General features: G+C 45.2%; 1 protein-coding gene across 11 annotated transcripts in view; it reads right to left on the bottom strand.

Annotated features, from left to right (window-relative positions):
• PPP2R5C (protein phosphatase 2 regulatory subunit B'gamma) overlaps positions 1-26,537 on the bottom strand; it is a 166,988-nt gene that overhangs the window by 30,668 nt on the left and 109,783 nt on the right. For all 11 annotated transcript variants that reach the window (XM_019009823.4, XM_019009821.4, XM_019009822.3 and 8 more), the window contains 6 exons: positions 14,922-15,032; positions 13,847-13,939; positions 13,634-13,764; positions 7,112-7,171; positions 4,289-4,397; positions 2,837-2,890 (listed from right to left, as the gene is read on the bottom strand). In XM_019009823.4, coding sequence (XP_018865368.1) covers positions 2,837-2,890; positions 4,289-4,397; positions 7,112-7,171; positions 13,634-13,764; positions 13,847-13,939; positions 14,922-15,032 — 558 coding nt within the window. The remainder of the gene's footprint in view (positions 1-2,836; positions 2,891-4,288; positions 4,398-7,111; positions 7,172-13,633; positions 13,765-13,846; positions 13,940-14,921; positions 15,033-26,537) is intronic.

Raw genomic sequence — 26,537 nt, 5'->3', positions numbered from 1 at the left:
TACAACCTCTCACCCTTCAGTTTGGAGAATACCTCAGATATAGGCAGAAGAGTTAGGGCATGTAACCACTGGAGAAAATACAGTTTAAAAAAAAAAATCCCCAATGAGTTTTATTAACACTGTTCATTTTTCTTTTTCCTACCTAAACATGTCTTCAGTCAGTTAAGAAGGATAAAAATAACACCTCCTCACCCTAAGCCTTGACTATGCTTGATGCTGAAGTGTGATGAGATTTGGTACATTTCCTTGGGAGGTCCCCAAAATCTCAGGCGGAGGCATCTAGGGGCTGGAGGGAGAGTGTGCAGGCATGCGTCCTTCCACGAGGGCCCGGCAGGACAGGGTGGGCCCAGCTCGTGGCTCTGTAGCACCTGCTACCTCTGCAGTCATAGGACAAGAGCTCTTCTTGAATTTTGTGGGTGAAATGGAGGGAATCTACACATAGAATTTAAAAGCTTACAAGAAAGCAGAGCCCAAAAGCCAGTTTAACTCAGAAATTCAATGTTAAGAATTTCTCATGCAATTTCACTATAAAAATTACAACGTCACAAGAGAACTGTGAAAGAGAGAAAGGGCCCAGGAGTGACAAGATCTACCTTTTCTAGTGTAACAGTGACTTTTAAAAGAGCATTCAAACATTTGAATTGGTTCCTAACATTCCTTACTTTGATACTCAAATAATTAAAAAAAAAACTCCAATGTAAAAAATGGGCAATGGATTTAAATGGACATTTCTGCAAAGAAGATATACAATTTTTTTTTTTTTTTTTGGAGACAGGGTTTCACTGTGTTGCCCAGGCACACGCCATCATGCCTGGCTAATTTTTGTATTTTTTGTAGAGATGGGATTTTGCCATATTGCCCAGGTTGGTCTCCAACTCTTGGGCTCAAGTGATTCACCCGCCTCAGCCTCCCAAAGTGTTGGGACTACAGGCGTGAGCCACCGCGCCCGGCCAAGAAGATATACAGATTTTGGTCAACAAGCGCTGAAAAGATGCTCAACATCATCAGTCATTAGGGAACTGCAAATCAAAACCACAACAAGATACTCTTTCACACCACTAGCATGGCTATAATTAAAACAACAGGTCGGGTGTGGTGGCTTACGCCTGTTATCCCAGCACTTTGGGAGGCTGAGGCGGGCGGATCACTTGAGGTCAGGAGTTTGAGACCAGCCTGGCCAACATGGTGAAACTCTGTCTCTAATAAAAATGCAAAAATTAGCCGGGCATGGTGGCAGGCACCTGTAATCCCAGCTACTTGGGAGGCTGAGATAGGAGAATCGCTTGAACCCAGGAGGCAGAGGTTGTGGTGAGCCAAGATTGCACCACTGCACTCCAGCCTGGGTGACAGAGTGAGACTTTCTCTCAAAAAAACAAAATAAAATAAAATAAATAAAAAGAAAACAACAGCAGCAGCAGCAGCACTGGTGAGAATGTGGGGAGATGGGAGCCTTTGTGCATTGCTGCGGGGAATGTAAAACGGGGCAGTCACTGTGGAAAACAGTATGGGGATTTGTCCCGCAGCTAAACATACAATTACCATATGATTCAGCAATTCCACTCCTGGATATATATCCAAAGGAACTGAAAATGGGGATTATAGCAAATATTTGTACGCCAGTATCCAAATAGCAGCATTATTCACAATAGCTAAAAGGTGGGAACAACCCAGGTGTACACTGAAAAAACAATGAATAAACCCAATGTGTCCTATCCATACGATAGAACAGCATTCAACCATGATGAGGAATGAAGTTCTGATATGCAACCCAAGGATGAGCCCTAGAAGACATTACGCTGAGTGAAATAAGCCAGGTGTGAAAGGACAAGCGTTTTATGATTCTCCTTATATAAGGTACCTAGAATAGTCAAATTCAGAGATAAAGTAGATTACAGGTCAGCAGGGGCCAGAGGGAGGGAGAATGGAGAGTTATTGTTTAATGGGTAGAATTTCTGTTTGGGATGATGACAAAGCTTTGGAAATAGTGGTGATGGTTGCGCAACACTATGAATGTCATTAACGCTGGTGAACTGTACATTTAACGTGGTTGAAATGACAAATTTTATGTTATATGTATTTTACCACAATTAAAAAAATTCAAAATGTAACATATCAAAAATTTTTTAATTGTACTCTTTAAATGGGTGAGCTGTGTGGTATGTGAATTATATCTCAATAAAGTTGTTTCAAAAAATGTATTTAAATGCTTAAACTGGCACCTGACATGTCTGGCTTTGTTAACCCTGGCTATGATAGCCTATTTTAATAAACATAAAATGTTAAGAAAATTATAAATCCTCTGACATAATTATGGAGGCTGAAAAAAAATGACAAATCCACGCACAGAACAGCAGTAATCTAATGTTCCCGTGTGATTCAGTGATCATAAAATAGTTACAGTGTAACTTGGGAAGTATTTTCAAGGCAGTAAAGCCTCTTTAGTACAACAATAATTTCAAACCCTAACTATAATTCCTCTGATCATAATCAGTTCAATATGTTGTCAAACCAAGCAGATGTGAAACTACTGAATTGCACACTAAAATTTAGTGGCTACAGTAACCGCTCAAGTGCTTTATGTTCAAACAGTAAAGTGCAATGAGGGACAAGGTGGCAATCTCATTACATAAAATAATCACTATAATAAAGGAATCTGCAATTAAAATGACTATACTTTGAAAACCTATAACCCATGAATGAAATGAGCCTGTTTATTAGTATTGCAATTTAAGATGAAAAAGTCTGAATGAATGGCAATTTGGTGAAGCAGATGTTGTAATATTTACATTTAGTGAAATGCAAACATCTTACAAGACGCGCTAGCATCAGTACTTACTGGTTCCGTGAGGGTGCTGTCCTTTTCTAAAAACTGCACTACACAGTATGCCAGCTAAAAAGTAAAAGGAGAAAGAGCATTAACATTTCAACATAAAAATGCTGCTGTGCTTCTTCTAGAATCGTCGTTAAACACCTTCCCACAGCAAGACAAGGACCCACGGTACAGACAAAGCCCTTGTGTGATTAACGGGCATTAACATTTATGCCCATTAACTGGTGATAGATCAGAAAGCTGAAAAATAAAAATAAGAAAAATAAATCAGGAAACAGTCTTTTTAGTCTAACTACCGCTAAGTCAATCCAGTATGATGGGATTTTCTTGGGGTCCTTGTGCAGACTACAATCAACAAGTCATCTAACAGTGGGGAACAACAAATTAAAATCTGGTTCCATCTTAAATCTCTGAACTATTAATTTCTTTTGTACAACAATATGATAAGCTGGCTGGATGCAAAGATATTACCAGTTAAGAGCAGTCAGAGAAAATAAATATGTTCTAGGAAGAATCAATTAAAGAATATACTTTTTGTCATTTAGCCCCTACCATAAGCTCTGAAAGTCAGGCCTGGCAGAAAGGAGCCTTGTGCACCCCTGCACCTGTGCTGGGGCGTGACTGCTCAGTGCCTGGCCCTGTGACAGCCGAAAGTGAACAAAGACGCCCACTGCAGCCAAAGAGTGAGAGAAAACCAAATCCAGGTAAATGCAGTCCACTAACCACTTATTGACCAATTTTTCAGTACAGCTGTACTTAGATTACTACAGTTTAAAAATTTCACAGCTTTATTTATTCATTTATTTATTTATTTTTGAGATGGAGTTTCACTCTTGTTGCCCAGGCTGGAGTGCAATGGCACGATCTCGGCTCACTGCAACCTCCGCCTCCCGGGTTCAAGTGATTCTCCTGCCTCGGCCTCCCGTGGAGCTGGGATTACAGGCATGTGCCACCATGCCCAGCTAGTTTTGTATTTTAAGTAGAGACGGTTTTCTCCATGTTGGTCAGGCTGGTCTTGAACTCCCAACCTCAGGTGATCTGTCCGCCTCAGCCTCCCAAAGTGCTGGGATTATAGGCAGCTTTATTTTTTTAAAAAACGTTTTTATAGACCATTCATTGGCCATGGACCTATATAGGCTTTTCTCTTTAAGGTACTGAGTTTTAGATTACACTATAGAAAACTCCTCTCAGAAGTCTTCCTAGACTCCTTTCAGAGAGTTACTCCTTTCTCAATGCTTAAAACTGAAAAATTCTGTATTACAGAGATTTTTCTGAATTTCTTAAAAGGAATCTCTCTTTACCCCCTTATTCTTTCCATTATCACCAGAAGTTTGTTACCAAAGTTAGTAAAGGCCTATAAAGAAGAAAGCACTCTCAGTTAAGGCTGGATTCACTATCTCGTGTTCAATCCTGATCAAATGCCAACAGCTGTGTTCCTAGAGCCCTGCTGCCTCTTACCTGGGGATGGTAGACACTCAGAGATTTCACTTTGTGCAAAGGTAGTAACACCTTCAATAAGAAAATCTTGTGCTCTTCTTTTAGTGGTAAGGCAAATCCATTAATTATACTGTAAAAAGAACATTTATTAGGTTTGAACATTTACGAATTCCAGGTTTTAAACAAATATCTTGCAGTTTTTCTTTCAATTTTTGTTTTCACCATCAAAACCAAGCAGGCAAAATATACGTAGCCAAGCATGTTGCCATGCACCTGTGCCCCAGCTAACTTGGGAGGCTGAGGCGGGAGGATCATCTGAACCCGGAGTTCGAGGCTGTAGTGTGCTATAATCACACCTGTGAAGAGCCACTGTTCTCTAGCCTGGGTAGTATAGCGAGATCCTATATAGGGGTCTGTGGAACACTTCATATAGTGCTCCGGTCCCTGCAACAGCCTAAAAGGGAAATCCGAGGATTCTTCCTATATATATACATATGTGTGTGTGTATGTGTGTGTGTATCAGATAAAAGAGGATACCAGCAAGAAGTTTAAAAATACTAAATGCCTACCAGGAAGTATAGTTATTTTTATCTTTGTAACTACATAATTTAAAAATTCTGGGTTTACAGGTGTTACCCAGAACAGCAGGAAGCTGGCTCAACAGCAGGAGCTCCTGGTGGCAAAATCTTCCTCCCTAAACAGGCCACGAAGACGGGACAGTTCACGTGGGACCCCCCCCGCCCCCCACCCAACACCTTCCCTCAGCCTTATCCATCTGGTAGGAATTCTTGCTGCCTGGAGTAATTCAGGTACGTTATTCTAATGTTGGTAACAGAGACCCAGTGGATGCTGGATGAGAGCTGGTTAAAAATCAGTTAGGGCCAGGCGGTGGCTCACACCTGTAATCCCAGCATTTTGGGAGGCTGAGGTGGGTGGATCACCTGAGGTCAGGAATTCAAGACCAGCCTGGCCAAGATGGTGAAAGCCCATCTCTGCTAAAAATACAAAAAAATAGCCAGGCGTGGTGGCGGGCTCCTATGATCCCAGCTATTCAGGAGGCTGAGGCAGAGAATTGCTTGAACCTGGGAGGCGGAGTTTGCAGTGAGCTGAGATCGGGCCACTGCACTCCAGCCTCGGTGACAGAGCGAGACTCTATCACAAAAACAAAAACAAACAAACAAACAAACAAAAAAAGTTAGAAAGCTGTTCCCTTATGCAAGGAAAGGGGTCCTACCTAGAGCCTCCAAAGCAAAGTTTTTGTCTCAAACAACTAGTTTATTGTCTTGGTTTTGTAATTAGGCAAATGGGAGTGACTGCCACTGAGCTGCAGAAGTAGATAGAGCTGTCTCTAACTTGGTCTTCCATTATTGACTCTGCTAGGCACAGCGGACAATGCGGGAAGGGCGAGCCTGGAGCGGCCCATCAAGGAGGGTGTGCTCACTCACAGGGTCACCCGCAGGCTCAGCCTCATCTGGAAGAAGGATAAAACTAATCAGCCTCTCGGCGGGAGCTGCCCGGCGGCCCTATGCACACAGGGACCCTATGCACACGGCATGGTGGGCTGTGGAACACACGTCATACAGCGCTCCGGTCCCTGCGACAACCTAGGAGGGAAATGCGAGGATGCGTGTATCTTACAGAAGTACCTGCCCATGGTCACACATCTAATAAGAGGCATCCTCTTCACCACTCACTGCACTGCACTGCACCGAGGGAGAAACACCGCCCAAGTCTGTCTAAACTAAAAGAATTGTCAGCGAGGGCATTTTTTCAAATTACATCTAAAATGGCAAGAACAGCTTTTCTCAGAACTACTGGGCAGGACCTGATCCACCGTGAGAAGAGAGTCTTGTGCTCAGGAGCTGCAGAGCGTCACTAGATCCACCCACAGTGCCAGGCTTCTCCACCACAGGCTCCTGAGAACCCGGAACTGCCCATCTACACTACATCCCTAAAAAGGTGCAGGAAAAAGCACTTCCACACTTACTAACCATGGGACCCTGAGGAACTCTGGGAAACAGTGGGTTAGAAGGCCTAATATAAAATCTACGGGTTATCAATTAAATAAAAGTGGCCGGGCATGGTGGCTCATGCCTGTAATCTCAGCACTTTGGGAGGTGAGGCGGGCAGATCACCTGAGGCCAGCAGTTCGAGACCAGCCTGGGCAACATGGTGAAACCCCATCTCCACTAAAAATACAAAAATTAGCCAGGCATGGTGGCGGGCACCTGTAGTCCCAGCTACTCGGGAGGCTGAGGCAGCAGAATCGTTTGAACCAGGGAAGCGGAGATTGCAGTGAGCCGAGATCGCGCCACTGTACTTGAGCCTGGGTGCCAGAGCAAGAGTCTCAAAAAGAAAAAAAAAAAAAAAAAAAAAAGGCAACTAAAAACTTTACTTGGATAAAGATGATGAAAGTTTTGAAATGTTAATTATTTTATAAATATACATATAAAAAACCAAAGTAATTAAAAATATTAGCATTTACATGATACCCCAAATGTACAATCTATTCTTCTTCCAAGCTTCTAATATAAACCTTCTTAGGTTAACTATTTTTAACATTGCTTTTGAGGAAATAACTGGAATTGTGTTTCCATAGTAATGATACTGAGGTATACGAAGTAGAATCTACGTACAGAACCATAAAAATGGGAGAGATTTGTCATTTGGCGTGCTCTAATCTAAGAGCTCACCAACTCCTGCTTTCAGTGAAATTGTATTTGAATTCTTTTAGAGAATGGTTTAAACTGCCTTGCTTTAAAGCGGGCAGCTGGACTCAATGAAATGGATCACTCTGGTATAAATTCCATCTACAGCCGTTTGCTACCCATAACAGAGGCTTACCTTCCCAATATTTCCAGTAACTCTGCTATGCCATTATGATGCTCTGTTTCATAAATAAACCTAGAAAAAACAATTTTCCCATTAGAATTAGGCACTGAACTAACCTGAATAAGAAAACAATGCTCTAGGAGGAGCCACGGAGCCAGGCAACAAGAAGCGCGTCTATTTGTGCAAACACTGCTCGTGGTGAGCAAGCAGCCCTTCAGGAACCAAAGAAACTCCTCAAGGCCTGCAGCTGTAAATGCCTCGAGGGCAGAGAACTTGGTCTTGCACGAATTTTTTTCTCAATATTTTATTTTGGAAAATTTCAAGCATCTAGGAAAACGGAAAGAATTCTACAGTGAACACCCATTTCAACCACCAGATTCGACCACGAGCAATGTGCTCCATCTGCTTGATCACACGCACATCTGTTCATCCATCTTTTACTCGTTCATTAATCCACCTTACGTTTTTGCTGTATTTCAACATAAGCCAATGTCTTACTTAATTTTAAAGCCCGCAATATTTAGCACAGTTCCTGCAAAGGGTAGAAGTGATTCCTGAACTCGTCTTATTCTAGCTGCCCAGTTCCCCACTGACACCCACACGCATCCTCCGTGCTGCCTCAGGTGCGATCTTTCTGAAGCACCCATCTGCGACAGACCCAGCTCCCTTCCTCTGAGACGTCTCTGTCCACTGCGCCTGCTTCTAGAGGAGCCCCAGGACACACACCCTACCCTCTGTGCCAGCCTGTCTCCCTCCAGATGGGGCCACTGCAAAGACAGGGCCAAGGACTTCTCGTGACTACGTTCCCAGGGCTAGGAGCAAGCCTGGCATCTGTTTGATGCTGAAAACACGTCTGCTGAATAAACCGGGCACAACGAGAGGGAACAGGGACATGTTAGGAAACAGGAAAATGTCCTCCCCGCAAAGGGGTCCTACAGAAACAAAGAAGCCTCTCCTGCCCCAAGCCTCGTGCACCTGGGATTGGCCTAGAGCAGTCCACGAGGGGTATCCTGCATGCAGTGAGAGGGTCTGAAAGATCCCTGCCCATCAGATGAAAACCATTTGATTAGAGACCGCTCTAAGCCAAAAATAACTTTGAGAAGATTAAAAAATTCAACTCTGAAATTTCATTCACTTTGTTTGAAACAAATGAAATAGTGTGACCTTAACATCCACAGATGTGAAATATTTTTGAAGAATGGGTCTTAACATTTCTATGTTCCCAAACATCAGAATGCACTGAGAGGTGGTGCTTGAATTGGGTACTGAAGGAGGATTTCCACAGATTTTTTTTTTTTATATGGCAGTGTGGAGAGGGAGAAGAACTCGTTTGGCTGGAACAAAGGTCTGTGCCGTGGAGTGGGGTGGGCAAGATGCATGGAGAGGCTGGAAGGCCAGCTTAGAAAAGTCGAAATCTGACCGGGCACAGTGGCTCATGCCTGTAATCCCAGCACTCTGGGAGGCTGAAGCAGGTGGATCACCTGAGGTCAGGAGTTCAAGACCAGCCTGGCCAACACGGCAAAACTCCACCTCTACTAAATATATAAAAATTAGCCGGGCATGGTGGCACATGCCTGTAATCCCACATATGTGGGAGGCTGAGGTGGGAGGATCACTTGAACCTGGAAGATGGAGGTTGCAGTGAGCTGAGATGGCGCCACTGCATTCCAGCCTGGGCAACAGAGACCCTGTTTCAAAACAAAAAACAAAACAAAACAAAACAACAGAAAAACTGAGATCTGCTCTTGCAGGAACCAGGAAGCAGAACCTTTAGCAGCGAGACCCAGTAGCACAACAATGCAGGTGGCCTAAGAGGGAGGGAGGGACGTTACCAGGGCAGAGCTCGGTGCCGTGGGTGACAGGAACAACACTGGTGCCATGACAAGAAACAGAAAATGCTCGCACCTGGTGTCCCTCAGCCTGCACCTGTCCTGAGGCTTGGAAGCTGTGACCAAGCAGAAGCCAGTCTGTGTGTGTCTACACCGAGAGGTGCTTTAACTTACGAAACTCACCCCGCAGGCTCCCTTTGCATACACTGCAGCCGTGTGGCTTCAGTTTACTATTCCTCTCGCATGGACCTTGGAGAGCTGTGATCTGGGCCTCTCCGAGACAAAGACCCCTGGACCCCTTCTGGTCTAGCTCCATCAGCTTTAACATTTACATAAGGATGGCTTGCAGTTATAAGCCATTTTGTTTTCCTAAATCAACATTACGACATTCTTACTGATAAATTCTTAATTTCTAATTTTTTAAACCTGCTTTGATGTAGGCAGAAGAAAGAAGAAATAAAGACAGTTCTTTTCCTTCTTCCTTTTCCAGCGGGAGACAAACAGGGACACCCTGGGAGGGAAACAGAGATTCCTGGGAGCCGGAGAGAGTGTTTCTCACTCTTTCAGCAGAAAGGGAATCAGACCTCCCAGACACTAAGCTGGGAACCTGCTGGCTATAGAAGTCTCCAGAAGGGATTCTAAATGCCTTTCCTGCCTGTATGATGTATTCTGGCCTCATGGGAAGAGGTGGACTCTATTTCTCCTTCCTCTGAAGCTGGGCTGTCCTTGTGCCCTGCTTTGACCAACACAAAGGGCAGAAGTCACTCTGCGCCAGTTCCAAGCCAAACTCTTAGGAGGACTGGGGGTCCTGCCTCTCCCCTCTTGGATGTGGCCGTGGCTGTAGAAACTCCCACAACCTGGAGGAGCCCAAGGCATCACAGAGGCAGCGTGGGGACCTGCTCAGCAGCCCCTGTGAACACTCCAGCCCCAGCACACGCCACGGAGCAGAACCGTCTGGATGAGCCTAGCGCAGACGACAGCATCATGAGGAGTGATGGACCATGCTGACGGAAGCCACTGAGCTGGCAGTGGCTCCTGACTCCAGGATGGTGTGAGGTAGTGACACATCCTGGCGATGACGGGGACAGTTTGATGGCATCTCTCTGTGAGATAAGAGCATGAGCAGGTGCTGAACAGCCTTGCTGCAGGGCCTGGGTGAGGACAGAGCATGACCCATGGCTGGTTATGCAGCAAGAGAAGGAACGGCACACTGCCCTGCCCGCCCAGCCTCCAGGTCCCGCTGTGTGCCAGAGCAGGCACCATGGGTTATGGACAGCACCGTTTAACTCACACTTAAGCTGACGATAATGAGAAACCATAGAAATAAACAGCAACCTTATATTTACATTTTCAGTGAAGTTGAGCCAAATACGTTCAAAATGTTTTTTTCTTACAAGACACAGCTGTTCTATATTGAACTTAGATGAGCTGGCTGGGTGTGGTGGCTCATGCCTGTAATCCCAGTGCTTTGGGAGGCTGAGGCAGGAGGATCACTTGAGGCCAGGAGTTTGAGACCAGCCTGGGCAACACACAGTGAGACAGATCTCCAACTCTACAAAAATTTTAAAAGTTAGCCAGATGTGGTGGCACACATCTGTAGACCCAGCTACTTGGGAAGCTGAGGTAGAAGGATCCCTTAAGCCCAGGGGTTTGAGGCTGCAGTGAGCTATGGAGTACAGCATCACTGTACTCCAGCCTGGGTGACAGAGTGAGACCCTGCCTTAAAAAAAGAGAAAAGAAAAGAAAAGAAAAAAACCTAGATGAGCTGAATGCAACTCTCAAGATCTTTCTTCTTTTTTTTTCCTCACATGAAATGAGGAGGTAGTGGTATTGACAATGAGGACCCAAACCAATTATGGAATCTAGATAGTATGCTTGCTTTTGACTGCATATATCAGGACAATTACAGAAAAGATTATTAAAAGCTTGCACACAGACACAAATCACAAATGCCATATTCTAGCACCAAACCTTTAGTGAGAACTGAAGTAAATTATGTGTAATAACTTTGGAATACTAATCTATTTAAGTATTTCCTAAGGTTCTTTAAGGTATGAAACATTTTCTTTTTTTTTGAGGCGGACTCTCACTCTGTCGCACAAGCTGGAGTGCAGTGGCATGATCTTTGCTCACTGTAAGCTCCGCCTCCCAGGTTCACGCCATTCTCCTGCCTCAGCCTCCAGAGTAGCTGGGACTACAGGCGCCCGCCACCACGCCCGGCTAATTTTTTTTGTATTTTTAGTAGCGACGGGGTTTCACTGTGTTAGCCAGTATGGTCTCGATCTCCTGACCTTGTGATCTGCCTGCCTCGGCCTCCCAAAGTGTTGGGATTACAGGCGTGAGCCACCGCGCCCGACCCATTTGCTACTTCTTAAATGCAGATGTTCAACAGATTTGTGATTCTGCTATCTGAACAAAACCTACTAGAATTAAGAAAACAGAAATATGTTAGGTAGAGCTTTAATTTTAGGTCAAGAAGACTGGAAATTTAAATTGTACCTGTTGTATGTTAAATAATGTATATTATGTTTTCATAGATAAGTATACCAGGCAAGTAATGATCTTGTTAAAAAGGAATCATGATACCAAGAAACATAAAATAGAAACATAACATTTAGGAAAGTGACATCATTCTCTGTTATAGTTAATGTGTCAGGTCTGGGCTATGTCCAGCACCGGGCTCCATTTTACAAACGAGATGTGGGGTACTTGGAAGGAGTTCAAAGGAAAGCCACACAAAATCAAAGGCTCTCACGCCGAAATGCCCTATCAGGTGTGCAGGTCGGGAGGGAATGCAACCCTCATGACTGCAGAGGGAAAGGCAGGGTGCTTCCGACGCAGGCTGTGCAGGCCAGCACGGGATGGGAGGGGCCGGGGCTGCGGGCCCTAATGACTGCAGAGGGAAAGGCAGGGTGCTCCCAACGCAGGCTGTGCAAGCCGGCACGGGATGGGAGGGGCCGGGGCTGTGGGTTTTGGCAGGGGGGTCTCATCTGCCATCTGTCTGTCTCAGATGCCCCTTTTCTTTTCCCGTGGTCACTGTGACTAAGAAAGGACCCTGAGGCCCGTGTTGGGCGTGGCTGACACCTGGCCCCTTCTCCAGGCCATGGCCCGTGCTCTGTCCACACCCTGGCCCTGCAGCGAGGCTGTGTGGGACCTGCTCATGCTCTTATCTCACAGAGACACGCCATCATACCGTCCCCACCATCACCAGGATGTTTCACTACCTCGCAACATCCTGGAGTCAGGTGCCTTAGAGGCAAGCTGACCCGAGAAGCTGTAACTTGTAGAAGAAACTGCTCATTTAGTGAACTTTCCAGGAACAAAAAGAAACAACAGGAACTGTTTCCTCTATTGACATTCACTTGGTGCCACTGCAGTGGGGAGCACGAAACTGGCAGTGGGGTGGGGTGTGCGACAAATCAACTGACATGGTGGCTGCCCTTGCGGGAGACCAGACCCACCGCCAAGTCAGTCAGAGCCTCCCAGTGAAGGGATGTTTCAGGAAGCCTGGGAGGCTGAGGGAAGGGCTGGTGTAAAAAAGACATCCCAGGAGGCTCCAACACTGGCTGCAGAGCCCTGGCGTGGAAGGAGCCTGGAGCTGAGCACAGGCTGGCTGGGGAGGGGCGGGCCTAGAGGTGGGCCTGCCACTGGACTCTGTCCTCCTCCACCCGCTGCTCCAGCGGGGCTTTTCCTCCCCTGGTGCACAGTGGGAGTCTCCGAACCTTTAACTGAGGTGCACAGATCTCAGGCTTTCTACAGATGAATGACATCACTCCTCGCCCCGCCTCCTCTCACTGAGACTCCACGGGAAGAACGAGGTGATGCACAGGTAGAAGGAAAAAGCTGGTGTGAAGGTTAATACTGAGTGTCAACTTGACTAGATTGAAGGATGCAAAGTATTGTGCCTGGGTATGTCTGTGAGGGTGTTGCCAAAGGAGATTAACATTTGAGTCAGTGGACTGGGAGACGCAGACCCATCCTTAACCTGGGTGGGCACCATCTAATCAGCTGCCGGTGCAGCCAGAATTAAGCAGGCAGAGGAACGTGGAAGGGCTAGACTGGCTGAGTCTTCTGGCCTTCATCTTTCTCCTGTGCTGGATGCTTCCTGCCCTTGAACACTGGACTCTAAATTCTTCAGCTTCTGGACTCTTGGACCTACACCAGTGGTTTGCCAGGGGCTCCTGGGCTTTCCGCCACAGACTGAAGGCCGCACTGTCCGTCTCCCTACTTTTGAGGTTTTGGGACTCAGCCTGCAGACAGCCTATTGTGGGTCTTCACCTTGTGATCGTGTGAGTCAATTCTCCTAATAAACTCCCCTTCATATATTCATCTATCCTATGCGTCCTGTCCTTCTAGAGAACCTTCACTAATACAGTTGGTCTGGATGGAACCAATTCATCCACATTTCCAGGAAACTTGACCTTTCAGTAGAAACAGGAATGATGGAGGGACCCAGGATGAGGCGCTGGGGAGCTTGGTGGCTCAGGAGGGAGCTGTGGGGAGAGGGGAGGAAGGCAGGGAGGAGGAGCCCAGCAGCCCCCTGCACACAGTGCACAAGGGGGTCCACCTGCACATGACAAATAGGCTTTGAGAAACCCCCTCCACATGCTGAGTCCTGTCAGAGGAGACGATGGGGTGGGGGAGCATTGAGGGGGGAAATGAGCATCACCACACACAAGGACAACGCCATCCACACGCGACTTACCTATAAAATATATTATTTATCTGTTTTCTGATGTAAGCTCTCAAGCCTAGGAATTTCCCATAGATTCTGTGAAGGGTGGTTTTAAGAAAATCTCTCTCCCGAGGATCTTCACTGTCAAAGAGCTCTAAAAGCTTTGAGAAGAAAAAGACACTTAGTGGCTGGGTGTCATCATTCCGTCAGGGCTTTGAGAGTGTCAGCTAATTTGTACCTTACCTGCAATACAAACTTCTGATCAATATATTTCTTCGCTATATTAGGTTGGAAATCTGGAGACTCTAAAAATCTTAAGAAAAATTCATAAACAAGCTAGGAGGAAAAAAAAACAATGAGTCAAATAACATGAGATTTTATTGAATGGAGATTAAAATATACCAGAAATTGAATCTTTATTGGTCTGCAAATATTAGCCTCTCAAAGCCACATATCTACAGAATTAATGCTAAATTACATGGCTTAATTCAATGATAAATGGTGATGGTAATTATTTTATTTGGTGAGACCCACAGACTACACCCTTAAACGGCATTTAAACAAAATGATCTCCATGGCTGATGTCATCAGTTACAGTACACTGTTCAGCGACTACAGGGCACAGATGCCACAAACCAAGCCATGACCCAACTCTGCAGGGGGGATTTGCAGCCTGTCGCCTAGGAGTGTCCCACAATGCCAAGGCGCAGAGCCAACCAAATGCACAGGAACTCTGGGGCTGCCAGGTAAGTGGGCCCTAAGATGTGGACCCTGAACCATGACCTCCTGTAGCTGGGACAATTCTTTCCCTGTGCAGACATGCTGGGTGGGACAGCGTGGGCCGCCTGTCACGGATGGATGGCCCTCCCACCCGCACGCCTGGCTCCTGCTCTGCTCATGCCGACCCTGGCGCCTCCTTGCCAACCAACCTTCTGCCTTACAAATGCCCTGGGGAAAGGCAGTGGCCAGTGCAGGACCTGGGGGCCCAGCAGGCACATATTAAATATGAGGAGCAAAAACTGGGAGATTGTTGGCTTAGGACCTCTGGGCCTGAATTCAACGGCCATCAATACAGCAGCCATTTTCACTGAGAACATACTCACAATTATACATCTTCACTGGCTGTTGTAAAGTGGTCAAACACACACATTAACTTTATTCTGCTGAAATATTTTTCTTGTACATAGGGGTTTGCGAGGACCATGCTACTGAGGAGGAGAGGTCCATCTGGCCAGACCAGTGCGCCCGCTCTGTGGATCCCAGGCCATTCCCATGCGTCACCGGTGCCCTCCGAGTCTGGTCACCCAGAGCCCGATACCTGTAGATGAGGCCAGGCTGCTTCTAACGTTGGTTCATCTTCCTCCGGGTCAAATTCCGCTCCCGTAGGATTGGAGGAAGGTGGTAATGTTCGAAACATGTTAACTGCAAACTAAAATCCACATATTCTATAATTACAATCAGGGCATTTAAAATATTTACAGACAACATTTTATAAAGTCTTAGGTAATTCTAACAGTAGCCGCTTCCCATGGTAACTTAGCTCCTCCATATCCTCAAAACGCAGAAGCCGTGTGGGTCCTCAAAGAGAGCGTGGATCAAAACTGCAGCAGGAAACATCACTTTGGACAGGTGCACACGAAAGTTGACCACCAAAGTTATTTGGACTCTTGACTGTCAAACTTTGAATGACAACCAACACCAACAAAGGCTGATGGCACAGCGATGACTTCTGAGGTCTTATACTATCCACTGGGTGCAAGACCAAGGAGAATGTTCAAAATGAGAGTAAGAAAGGGATGAGATGACGAAAGACGCAGCGGAGATTCACAGCTGAAAATGCTGGAAATGCAAGGGCTGCGTCACGCAGGGAGGACCCGTGTGACAATGGCACTGACATCCTCTGCAATCCGCAACGATGAGGAAAGCAACAGTCAGGGTGGGACGACCTTTGAGTCGGCAGCTAAGATCATTTCCAGAGAAAGGACTGCTCAGGGGCACAGAGGATCGGTAGGGGCAGCATGGCTGTGCGCCCAGGCATGGGCTGTTAGATTTCTCTCAGTCTGTTTGGACTTGTATAACACATACTGACAGATCAGTGACATAAACAGAAAAGATTACTGTTTCCATGTCATACATTTATAACCTATTTTTATTTTGCACTAAATCTATGTATTTATTTATTTTTGAGGCGACGTCTCCCTCTGCGGCCCAGGTTGGAGTGTAGTGGTGCGAACTCGACTCATCACAACCTCTGCCTCCCGGGTTCAAGCGATTCTTGTGCCTCAGCCTCCCGAGTAGCTAGAATTACAGGCGTGCACCACCATGCCTGGCTAATTTTCGTATTTTTAGTAGAGACGGGATTTCACCACGGTTTCACCATGCTGGCCAGGCCAGTCTCAAACTCCTGACCTCAAGTGATCCGCTCCCCTCAGCCTCCCACAGTGCTGGGATTACAGGCGTGAGCCACCATGCCCAACCCTCTTTTATACTAAGTCTAAATATGACTGGTTACACCTTATTGAATCTCTGAACGGATCGTATGCCAGTTATATAACTGGGTTCTGGTGAATGGCTCTTATAGGTGATCACAACCCCAGTCCCACCACTCTCAGAAGCACAAAATCAAAACCTTTGACATAAAAGATTAAAATCTGACTCTACAATAACAACGAGAAGATGTTTCTAGAGAGTCCAGGGCAAACTTGGCTGGCTTTAGATACCCAGTCTTATAAAGACCAAGCTAATACTCAATGTCACCACTGCTGTTTCTTCCCTTTTCTTTTTTCCTCTTAAAGACAGGGCATCGCTCTGCTGCCCAGGCTGGAGTACAGTGGCCATCATCGCTCACTGCAGCCTCCAACTCCTGGGCTCACACGATCCTCCTGCCCCAGCCTCCCAAGTAGCTGGGACTACCAGCACGCACCACCACGCTCTGCTAATTTTATTTATTTTTTGCAGAGACAAGAACTCGCTATGTTGCCCATGCTGGTCTCAAACTCCTGGGCTTAAGCAATCCTCCTGCCTTGGCCTCCCAAAGTACTGGAATTAGAGGCGTAAGCCACCGCACCTGCCTGTTTCTTCCCTTCTTTACTGGTATTGATACTGAACTCCAAACCTTAATATCATTTTTCAGAAAGTCATCAGCTATAAAAGCTCTGAGCATCAAGCATCTGAGCATCAAGCATCTGAGCTTGTTCTCTGTGTCATCTGAGAGGGGAGCTGACGTAAAGACCAACTGTAATGGCCTTCACGGATACTGTAGAAACGCAGGGATGAGAAAAGGGGCTGAAAAGCCAGGAACAACTAATTAAAAAACACTTTTAGTAAAAGTATGAGTAATGTTCCTAAGACATAGGTACAAAGACATAAGTTTGCAATCTAAAACCGAGAGTTAACCTGACTCTCACTGGTGTTATAATTTCTGGCAATGTCTACTCTCCAGGGACTGTCCCTTCCTCTGTGAAGCTAGTGTGTGTATAGGGCACGGCAAGGAGCCTCCCAAAGAACAGTGATTGACAGGTGGACGGCCCTGCCTCAGTTGCTGGCCCACAGGCACTCGGCGCAGACAGGGGTCTAGTCTGCCCCTCCTGGCACCCTGACCCCAAAGCCCACAGACGTGAACAAGCAGATGCTAAAAGCTCAACTATTAAGGAAAGGACACACACACACACTTTGGGCAGGCCACCATCTCCTCCCAGGGCGTGTGGAGATGTAACACAACTGATCCTGTCATTAGCAGCCACTGCCGAAGCTCTCCATATCTTCTAGGGCCATGGAGGGCAGAGAAAGGAAAGTCTGAATTGAGTCTTTAGCCCCTACGGGGAGTGTGGCATTCGTGAACTGGGGTTTCTACCCTCTCTCTCAAAGCCAAGAGACTGGGGTGAGGGTCCAGTCACCCACAGGACAGGGTCACCTTCAGGCAAGGGAGATGGCACTTTGTTCTTCGGTGGGTTAGAGCTGTGGGCCCAGCCTGGTGCCGACAGGGGCAGAGCACAGTGTGGGGGGGGCAGAGCACAGTGTGGGGAGGGCAGAGCCTGGGCACGAACTCTGGGTGGCAGAGGAATCTGCCTGGCAGGACTATGCCTGGCAGGAGACTCTGGGAACAGCCTGTGACATCAGGGCCTGAGGAACCATGGCGCCTGGAAGGAAAGCACGGTCACCGCTTCCGAGGTTTCTGGGGCTGCCCATCAGGGATACAGAGGCCAGAGCAGGAGCCGTAGGGCCACGCCGCCCAGGAAGCTGCCAAGGGAGAGAGGGGTCAGCTCACCCAGAGACGAGGCTGTAGGTCTCGGGGGAGAGGAAACAGCCGTCCCTCTGGAAGAGGCCTGCTGCCCGAGAGTCACAGACATGCCACAGAGGAAGAGACCACCATTCTGGCCGAGGCCACAGGGAGCAACTGAGCAGAAGAACAGGCAGCTGCCCTTCCCCTCTGCTCTGGGTTCTGCTCAAAGCCCCGGGGGAGGGCGGGCAAGAGGGGCTCGGAGCCACCCTTGCTTCCCCTCCTCTCCCACAGCATGTCCCTCCCTGGCCAGGCTGCCTGGGGTGCGGCTTAGATGCCATTTGCAGAGGGTCTGAGATTAAAGCTTTAACCTAGATTGGATTTCTGTAACCAGGGATGACTAAAAAGTTAACCAACTTGCCCAAGATGTTATCTAGGGACAGGAAAGTGTGATTTCACCCACCATGGTTAAAGGCGATAACTGAAAAAAAGTAAAATGTCCCGACTGTGCCAGCTGGCCGTATGTGTCAACCCGGCTAGGCCACAGTGCCCAGCTGTCCAAACACTGCTGTGGGTGTTGCTGTAAAGGCATTTTATAGATGTGGTTAACACCTGTAATCAATGGACTTCAAGCAGCGATCACTCTTGAGAATGGGGGGGCTTCAACCAGTCAGCTGAGAGGCCTGTGAGACCCAAACTGCGGCTTCTCTGAGGAGAGTCCACCTGCGGCCTGCAGTGTCCACCACGGCCAAGTCTCGTGCCCGCTGCCTGTCCACAGAGTCCAGATCTGCCCGCTGGACTCACCCACTGCAGAAGGCAAGTCCTTGAGATCTCAATCTCTGTCTCTCCTGCTGTTTCTCTGGACAGCCCTGACTGAGGCACCCAGTCAGCTGAGATTCCTAAGTAAACTGGTGGTTTCTACTAGCAGGAAAGCTAGTGATTAGGGTTTCCAGTTGAAGCTCTCCCGCACAGTGACAGTCAGCCCAGCATCTAGGCCCCGTCTCAAACACCTGCACACTCACTGAATCCCTGATGCTGAGCTGAGGGCCTGCAAGGTGACTCAGATGGCTTGCTCTGAACACAATGTCCTCTTTTCAGTGTCTGCCATGGACTCAATGGTTGTGGCCTCCCTTCCTCACATTCATGTTAAAGACCTAAACCCTGGTGTGGCTGGATTTGGAGATGGGTCCTCAGAGAAAATAATGAAGGGTGAATGAAGTCGTAAGTGGGGGCCTTGGCCCTCCAGGATTAGTGTCTTTGTAAGGAGGGACGGTAGAAGGCGCACACTCGCCTTCTCTGCACTTGCTCGGAGCAAAGGCCATGGGAGGGCACAGTGGCTGTCTGCAAGCCAGAAAAGGCCCTCAGCAGGGAACAAACCCTGCTACACCCTTGAGTTTAGACTTTCCAGCCTCTAGAATGGAGAGAAGACATATTTTTGTGGTTTAAGCCACCGAGCCTGTGGTATCTTCTTACGGCAGCCTGAGCAGACTGATACAGCGTCCTTGACTGATGACCGACCTAGGTCCGGGAAGGTTCATTCCAGGCCAATTCTGATTGATTGAAAGTCATTTCTCATGTGTAAGGAAAAAAACTTGCACTCCTAACTTCTACACACCTTTCTTACCACATTACATTGCATTAATTTAGTGCATATCTCTAGAAAAGGTTAAGTAAAAAGTAATACTGGGGCGGGGGGAAGGAACAGAGGGCCAACGGTCTATCATCTCAAATTCTTCTCGGGTTTCTGACCTAGCAACATTTCTTAACACAAAAGCTGCAGGGGCGAATCAGGGGCAGGAGCCCTAGGTACAGAAACCTGGGGTGCTGATGTCTGTGTGCAAATGTCACTGCCATGCTACCTGGATGCATGGATCCGGTCTGAGGAAACAGAGAAGACATCAACGTCATGCAGCGAACACCAAAGAAGCTCTGAGGTCTAAGGAGTCCCGGGTCTTCTGGGCAGCACACAGGGTCACTGTGATCTCTCAAATGAGACCTACGGATCCAGCGCACACCCAGAGGCACAGACGCAGAATCACGCTGCCCAAGAAAGGCAGCACAGCCTCATGGAAACAGTCTCTCTACATCCTCTTCCCACCTAGAAGAAGGACCTCAGACCAAACAGCCTGCCTGAGCCTCAATTTTCTCCTCCGTTGGAAAGGGTAAAGGCCAGGCGCGGTGACTCATGCCTGTAATCCCAGCACTTTGGGAGGCCGAGGCGGGTGGATCACTTGAGGTCAAGAGTTCAAGAGCAGCCTAGCCAACATGGTGAAACCCCATCTCCACTAAAAATACAAAACTTAGCTGGGTGTGGTGGTGGGTGCCTGTAATCCCAGCTACTCGGGAGGCTGAGGCAGGAGAATCACTTGAATCTGGGAGGTGGAAGTTGCAGTGAACCGAGATTGCACCACTGCACTCCAGCCTGGGCAATAGAGTGAGACTCCATCTCAAAAAAAAAAAAAAAAAAAAAAGCATAAATCCTTTTTTTATTTTTTGCATTGGGCGGTGGTGAGAATCACAGAAAACGCATGCAACAGCACTTACTAAATGGGAAAACATTATGCATGAACAGTTAGCATTACACAGCACTTTCCAAACGTTTCTGACTGTTTGACCTCCACACGAAAATAAAGGCACGCACGTGAGTGCACACGTATGTCTGCATGTGATTCACACGGCCCCATCTGTGCCAGGACCGACTCTGGTTAATATCAGGAAGCACCTGCTTCTGCTGCCTCCCTGACACTTCCACTTTCAGTACTTACATCAGTCCTGCAGATGTTCTCCAAATTGCTAAATTTATTAAATTAGATGTAAACTAGAATGGCCCAAGAAGCAACTTTACGGAAAATTCTTACAATTCAGCAATATCATGCAGCCTTTCTGTATGTGTTATCATTCATTACCAATGAGTGAATATTTATGCTGTAACATAACTGCAGCAGTGTAACATATAAAAATTTTAAGACATGAAGGGATACATTAAAAAAAAAACGCTGATAGTCTAACTTTAGAGGCAACAGGAAAGAAAGGTTTGATTATTTACAGTTCTCTGTTCAAAACCACAAGGGTTATTCTGTTATTTATTCTCTGTTTTATTCATGTCAACAGGATTTATAACAGATGAATCCATCAAAGGCCAAATTACAGTTACTGCAGAACACTTCCTCCTGTGATGGAACTGTTAGGTTCTACGAGTCATATTGCTAAGAGATACATTTCTGGGAAGGGCAGAAAGTGTTAAGCCCCTTCGTAATATATATATATATTTAAGTACAAAATTGTCATTTGTTTGCAAATGATATAGCTGGAAAACAGAAGCAACAGACAGACCATCACAACTAGACTACCACAAGCAAATATCAAAAATATGAAACCAACAGCAACCACCTTTCCACTAACAATTAAGCAATTACAAAAAAGAAACAGAGACGAAGACTCCAGCTACCCAGACACAAAAACTACAAAGTGCCTGGGAATTACTGACCTAGTTACAAGGCCTTGATGGAGAAAGCAGAAAACTCTAATAAAAGGCACTGAAGAATGCCCGAAAAAACGGAGGAACCTTTGATGTGGAATGACATCATATTACAAAGATGGAACTTTGCAGAGCAATGTATAAAGCAGACACAATCTTAAACTGAATTTTTGATGAACTCAATGAACTTAACCTAAAATTTAGGTAGAATAGTAAAAATCGTAGTAGCAGTCTTAAAGGGAGATACTACCCCTTTCCCCATTTGTAAAGTGAGTTTGAATCTGCTTTCATGGCACCAGAACTCAGCTATCATCTAGAGAACATAAATGCACAGCAATCCCAGCACCTACCACCGTGCCTGGCACCCAGGAGGTCCTCAAACACTTGCTGAGAGTAAATGGATCCTGGGAAAAGCGCGCATCAGTCATCTTATTAACTGCAACACCAATTAATTACCTGGAAACTGTGAAAAATGTCTCATTAAACCTTTACGTCTCAGCTGCAAAATAATTTCAGTCCTAATTGGGCCCCTAATTTTAAGCTCTTCTATGATGCTGTACATTTTCTTTGGAATATTTATCTCAAGTATGACTGGGTGGCCGGGAAGTCCTTGGTTTAATGTCTTCCTGCTGGCCCTGGCACACAATGAGTGCTCAGCAGTGAAGAGAGGTAAGGGAGAGCAGAGCCTTCTTCCCACAAATCTACCTCGTGCTTCCTCCACAGCAAGAGCTGCTTTCAAAGAATCGATTTCACCTCCAAATAGATGCCATGATGTGACAGTCAAGAAAAGAACCACAACATTGAAAATTCTTACTTTGAATAACTTGCTATTTTTACAATCTATTCAAATATGTTCCTAAATAGCAGTTAAAGATATGGAAATAAAAACTTATGGGCTAGGCGCGGTGGCTCACCCCTGTAATCCCAGCACTTTGGGAGGCTGAGGCGGGCAGGTCACCTGAGGTTAGGAGCTCAAGACCAGCCTGGCCAACATGGCAAAACCCTGTCTCTACTAAAAATACAAAAATTAGCCAAGTATGGTGGCACAGGCCTGTAATCCCGGCTACTCTGGAGGCTGGGGCAGGAGAATCGCTTGAACTTGGGAGGTGGAGGTTGCAGTGAGCTGAGATCGTGCCACTGCACTCCAGCCTGGGCGACAGAGCAAGACTCTGTCTCAAATTAAAAAAAAAACAAACAAACAACTTACAAACCTTTGTAGACTACTTAATAAAGGAAATTTAGTCTAAACTTTTCAAACAATATTTTAATTTTCTACAATTTCATAACAAGATCATCTTCAGATAAGCATGAAAATAAATCATTTACAGTTATGTGCATGAGTTTATATTTTTTGAGTTTAGAATATTTATACTTAAGAAATAATTCATAATACTTATAATTCAATTCAACTAGTGTCATTTAAAGATAACACTGGATTTGGAAGTGCTCTTAAGTTATTTACTCTGGGCCAAAGATTAGTTTCGTATAGATTCTGAATGATGTATTCCCAATGTTTTTATTACGAAAAATTTCAATGCAATAAAGTTGAAAGAATTTTATAGCGAATAGCTATCATCTAGATTTTACCATTAGCATTCTAATATATTTGCTTTATCATGTATTCTGATTTCTTTTTGCAGTAAGGTATGAGAAAGTTTAGTAATGCTTTAGAATAGCAGAACAACATACTCTCTATCCAACGTGATATAAATCAACTGAGAAGGGAAGTTTCAGAGCTAAACTCCTTATCACTTCCCAGTCATGTATGCACAGCCATTTCCCCTAACCACCAAATGACGTATGAAATTATGGCATTATAAATTATGCAAACAGTCTTTCATTTTTATAATAATTGCTAGATCCCCTGGGTGGACGGAGTTAAGTGTTTATTGAGTATCTATTATAAATGAGGCAGACTTATGCTTCCAGATGAGATGGAGTAACAAGGATGAGGTTTATGCTACTGCCTGAAACAACCAAATATTTGGGCAAAAATATATAAAATTACGGTTTTCAAGACACTGGATTTCAGACAACGAAGGATAAGGACAGTGATCCCCGAGATGGGAACAAGTGAGGTGCGTCCCACACCGCCCCAGGCTCCTGCCTTGATAGATTTTTAGGTTGTAGTATAGGCAGAAAGAACCCAGGTGGGACCCAGGATTCAAACGGGATTAGAATTTGCAAGGCAGAGTTCCACAGGGGACACAGCTGCACAGAGAGAAGAACTACAGTGATTTATTTGTAGAGGTCGCTCAACTATTCAGCAGAGTACAGATCAGCATATTTGTGTGAGGAAACTACCAGAGGTTGGGAAAAGAACCACCTGAAAGGATTAGTGAGAACCCAGTACTTGTTCGGGGCTGGGAACAGTGTCTGTCCCCACAAACCAGAGGGGAACAATTCATAATCCATAGGGCACTGGCTTCCTAATCAGAAAGGTCTCAGTGGTGGAGAATAATTAGCTCCGGTTTTAATATAACTGTTCCTGCCTAAAACATCTGAAAAAGCAAGAACTGAAAGGATCAAACTATTTCCAAGTAACTTAATTGCATCCCCAAACAAATCTCAAGAACATGAATAGAGATACAGCACTCAACAAAGCAAAATTCACAATGTCAGACATCCAATTAAAAATTACCAGACACGCAAAGAAGCAGGAGAAGGATTTATAATGAGAAGAAAAACCAGTCAACTGAACTAAACTGAACTGACACGAATGTTAGAATTAGCAGACAAGGACATGAATACTGTATTGTGTCCAAAAAGTTAGGTGGACGTGAAAGATATTTTAAAAAGACATAAATCAAACCACTAGAGATGACAACAACAATATGTACCCACAGATCTCTAATTGCTTAAGTAAATTTGCTCACTTAATTAAAAAAATAATGTGTGAAATGAAAAATTTACTGTAATAAAAATTAACAGAATAGATATGGCAGAAAAGATTAAAGAAGTTGAAGAAAGCAAAGGAAACTATCCAAATGTAACACAGAAAAAAAAAAAGAATTAAGAGAAATAGAGCATCAGCATCAACTCTAAGAAGCCCAATACACGTTATTGGGATCCCTAAAGGAGAGAAAGGGTCATGGGACAGAAAAAAATATTTGAAGAGACAATTTCTCAAACTGATGAAAATTATAAACAAACTCTAAACACAGGCAAAATGAAGGAAACCATGCCAAGGCCCATCATAATCAAATGGCTTAAAAAGAGACAATTGTGAAAGCTCCCAGAGGGGGAAAGGGTACATTATGTCCAAAGGAACAAAGAAAAGAATGGCAGGGGACATCTCATCAGAAATAATGCAAGCGAGACAACAGGCGAGCAAAAGTTTTTCAAGGATAAAACGGTCGACACGGAATTCTATACCAGCAAGCAGATCTTTCAAAACTGAAGGCAAGACCAGGCTCACGCCTGTACTCTCAGTACTTTGGGAGGCCAAGATGAAAGGACTGCTTGAGCCCAGGAGTTTGAGACCAGCTTAGGCAACCTAGTGAGACCCTGTCTCCACAAAAAGTAAAAAAATTAGCTGGACATGGTGGCATGTGCCTGTCATCCCAGCTACTGGGGCAGAGTTGGGGTTGGGGTGTGAGGTGGGAGGATTGATTGAGCCTGGAAGTCAAGGCTGCAGTGAGCCGTGATTGCACCACTATACACTGGCCTAGGTAACAGAGCAAGACCCTGTCCAAAAAAAAAGCAAAAGAAAAGAAAGGCTTTTGCAGATACACGAAAGCTAAAAGAATTCATCATCAGTAGACCTGTGCTATAAGAAATATTAAGACAGTCCTTCAAGCAGAAGGTAATTGATATCAGATGGGTATCTGAATCTACACAATGGAATGATGAACACTGAAAATTGTAACTATCTGGGTAAATATAAAAGATTTTTAATACCCTAAAACTTAAAGTATAATAAAAAAAAGATTTTTGAAAATCACTTAAATTTCTTTAAAACAAAAATAATAAGATATTGTGGGGTTTATGTATGATAATAGCGGAAAGGCTGGGAGAGGAGAAATAGAAGTATACTGTTGTAAATGTCTTATATTCTACACGAAATAGTATGTTATCGCTTGAAGGTAGATGGTGATAAGTTAAAGGTGTATTCTAGAAAAGACTAACAATTAAAATCAAACAATATGGAGTTATCATAAAGAAGCCAGCAAATGAGATAGAAGGGAATCATAAAAAGTACTCAATTGATCCAAAAGAATGCAGACAAAGAAGAAAGAGAAACGATAAACAGGTGGGACAAATAGAAAAAAAATAGGAACGTTGTACATTTAAACCCAAGTACATTCATAATCACATGAAAAATAAATGGTTTCAACACCCTGAAAGACAGGGATTGTCTGACTGAATAAAAAAGCAAGACTCAGCCGGGCACGGTGGTTCACGCCTGTAATCCCAGCACTTTGGGAGGCCGAGGCGGGCAGATCACGAGGTCAGGAGATCGAGACCATCATGGCTAACATGGTGAGAAACCCCATCTCTGCTAAAAATACAAAATTAGCCGGGTGTGGTGGTGGGCGCCTGTAGTCCCAGCTACTTGGGGGAGGCTGAGGCAGGAGAATGGCATGAACCCGGGAGGCGGAGCTTGCAGTGAGTGGAAATTGTGCCATTGCACTCCAGCCTGGGCGACAGAGCGAGACTCTGTCTCAAAACAACAACAGCAACAGCAAAAACCAAACCAAACCAAAACAAAAAAAAAAACCAAGACTCAACAATACGCTATCTACCATACGCCCACTTTACATATAAAGATACGAACTGATCAAAAGTAAAAGGGAAGAAAAAGACATACCATGCCAACACTAGTCAAAAGAGCACTGGAATGGCTATATTAAGGTGAGACGGAGTAGATTTCAGAGCAAATAATATTACCAGGAATACAGTCATATCTATCATGGTAAAAGAGTTAATTCACCAAGAGGGGATATACACTGAATATTTATATGAATATATATAACATGAAGCAAAACCTGATATAATTACAAGAAAAAAGACAATAAATAACTACAAATGGGAAATAAACAGATCTATTTACAATGACAACCAAAAACCAAAATACTAATTTATGAGTCTAAGAAGATATTTATAGCATCTGTTTGCTGACAACTACAAAACAAGAAGACCAAAATGGGGAGACATGCTGTGTACATGGGCTGCAAAGCTCACACTGTTAGGAGGTCAATGGTCTCCAAGTCTACATGTTCACTTCATGCAGTAAA

This window comes from Gorilla gorilla, chromosome 15, assembly GCF_029281585.2.
Source record: "Gorilla gorilla gorilla isolate KB3781 chromosome 15, NHGRI_mGorGor1-v2.1_pri, whole genome shotgun sequence".
Classification (NCBI taxonomy): domain Eukaryota; kingdom Metazoa; phylum Chordata; class Mammalia; order Primates; family Hominidae; genus Gorilla; species Gorilla gorilla.
The sequence above is the reverse complement of the archived record's forward strand: the minus strand, read 5'-3'. Positions and strand labels throughout refer to the sequence as shown.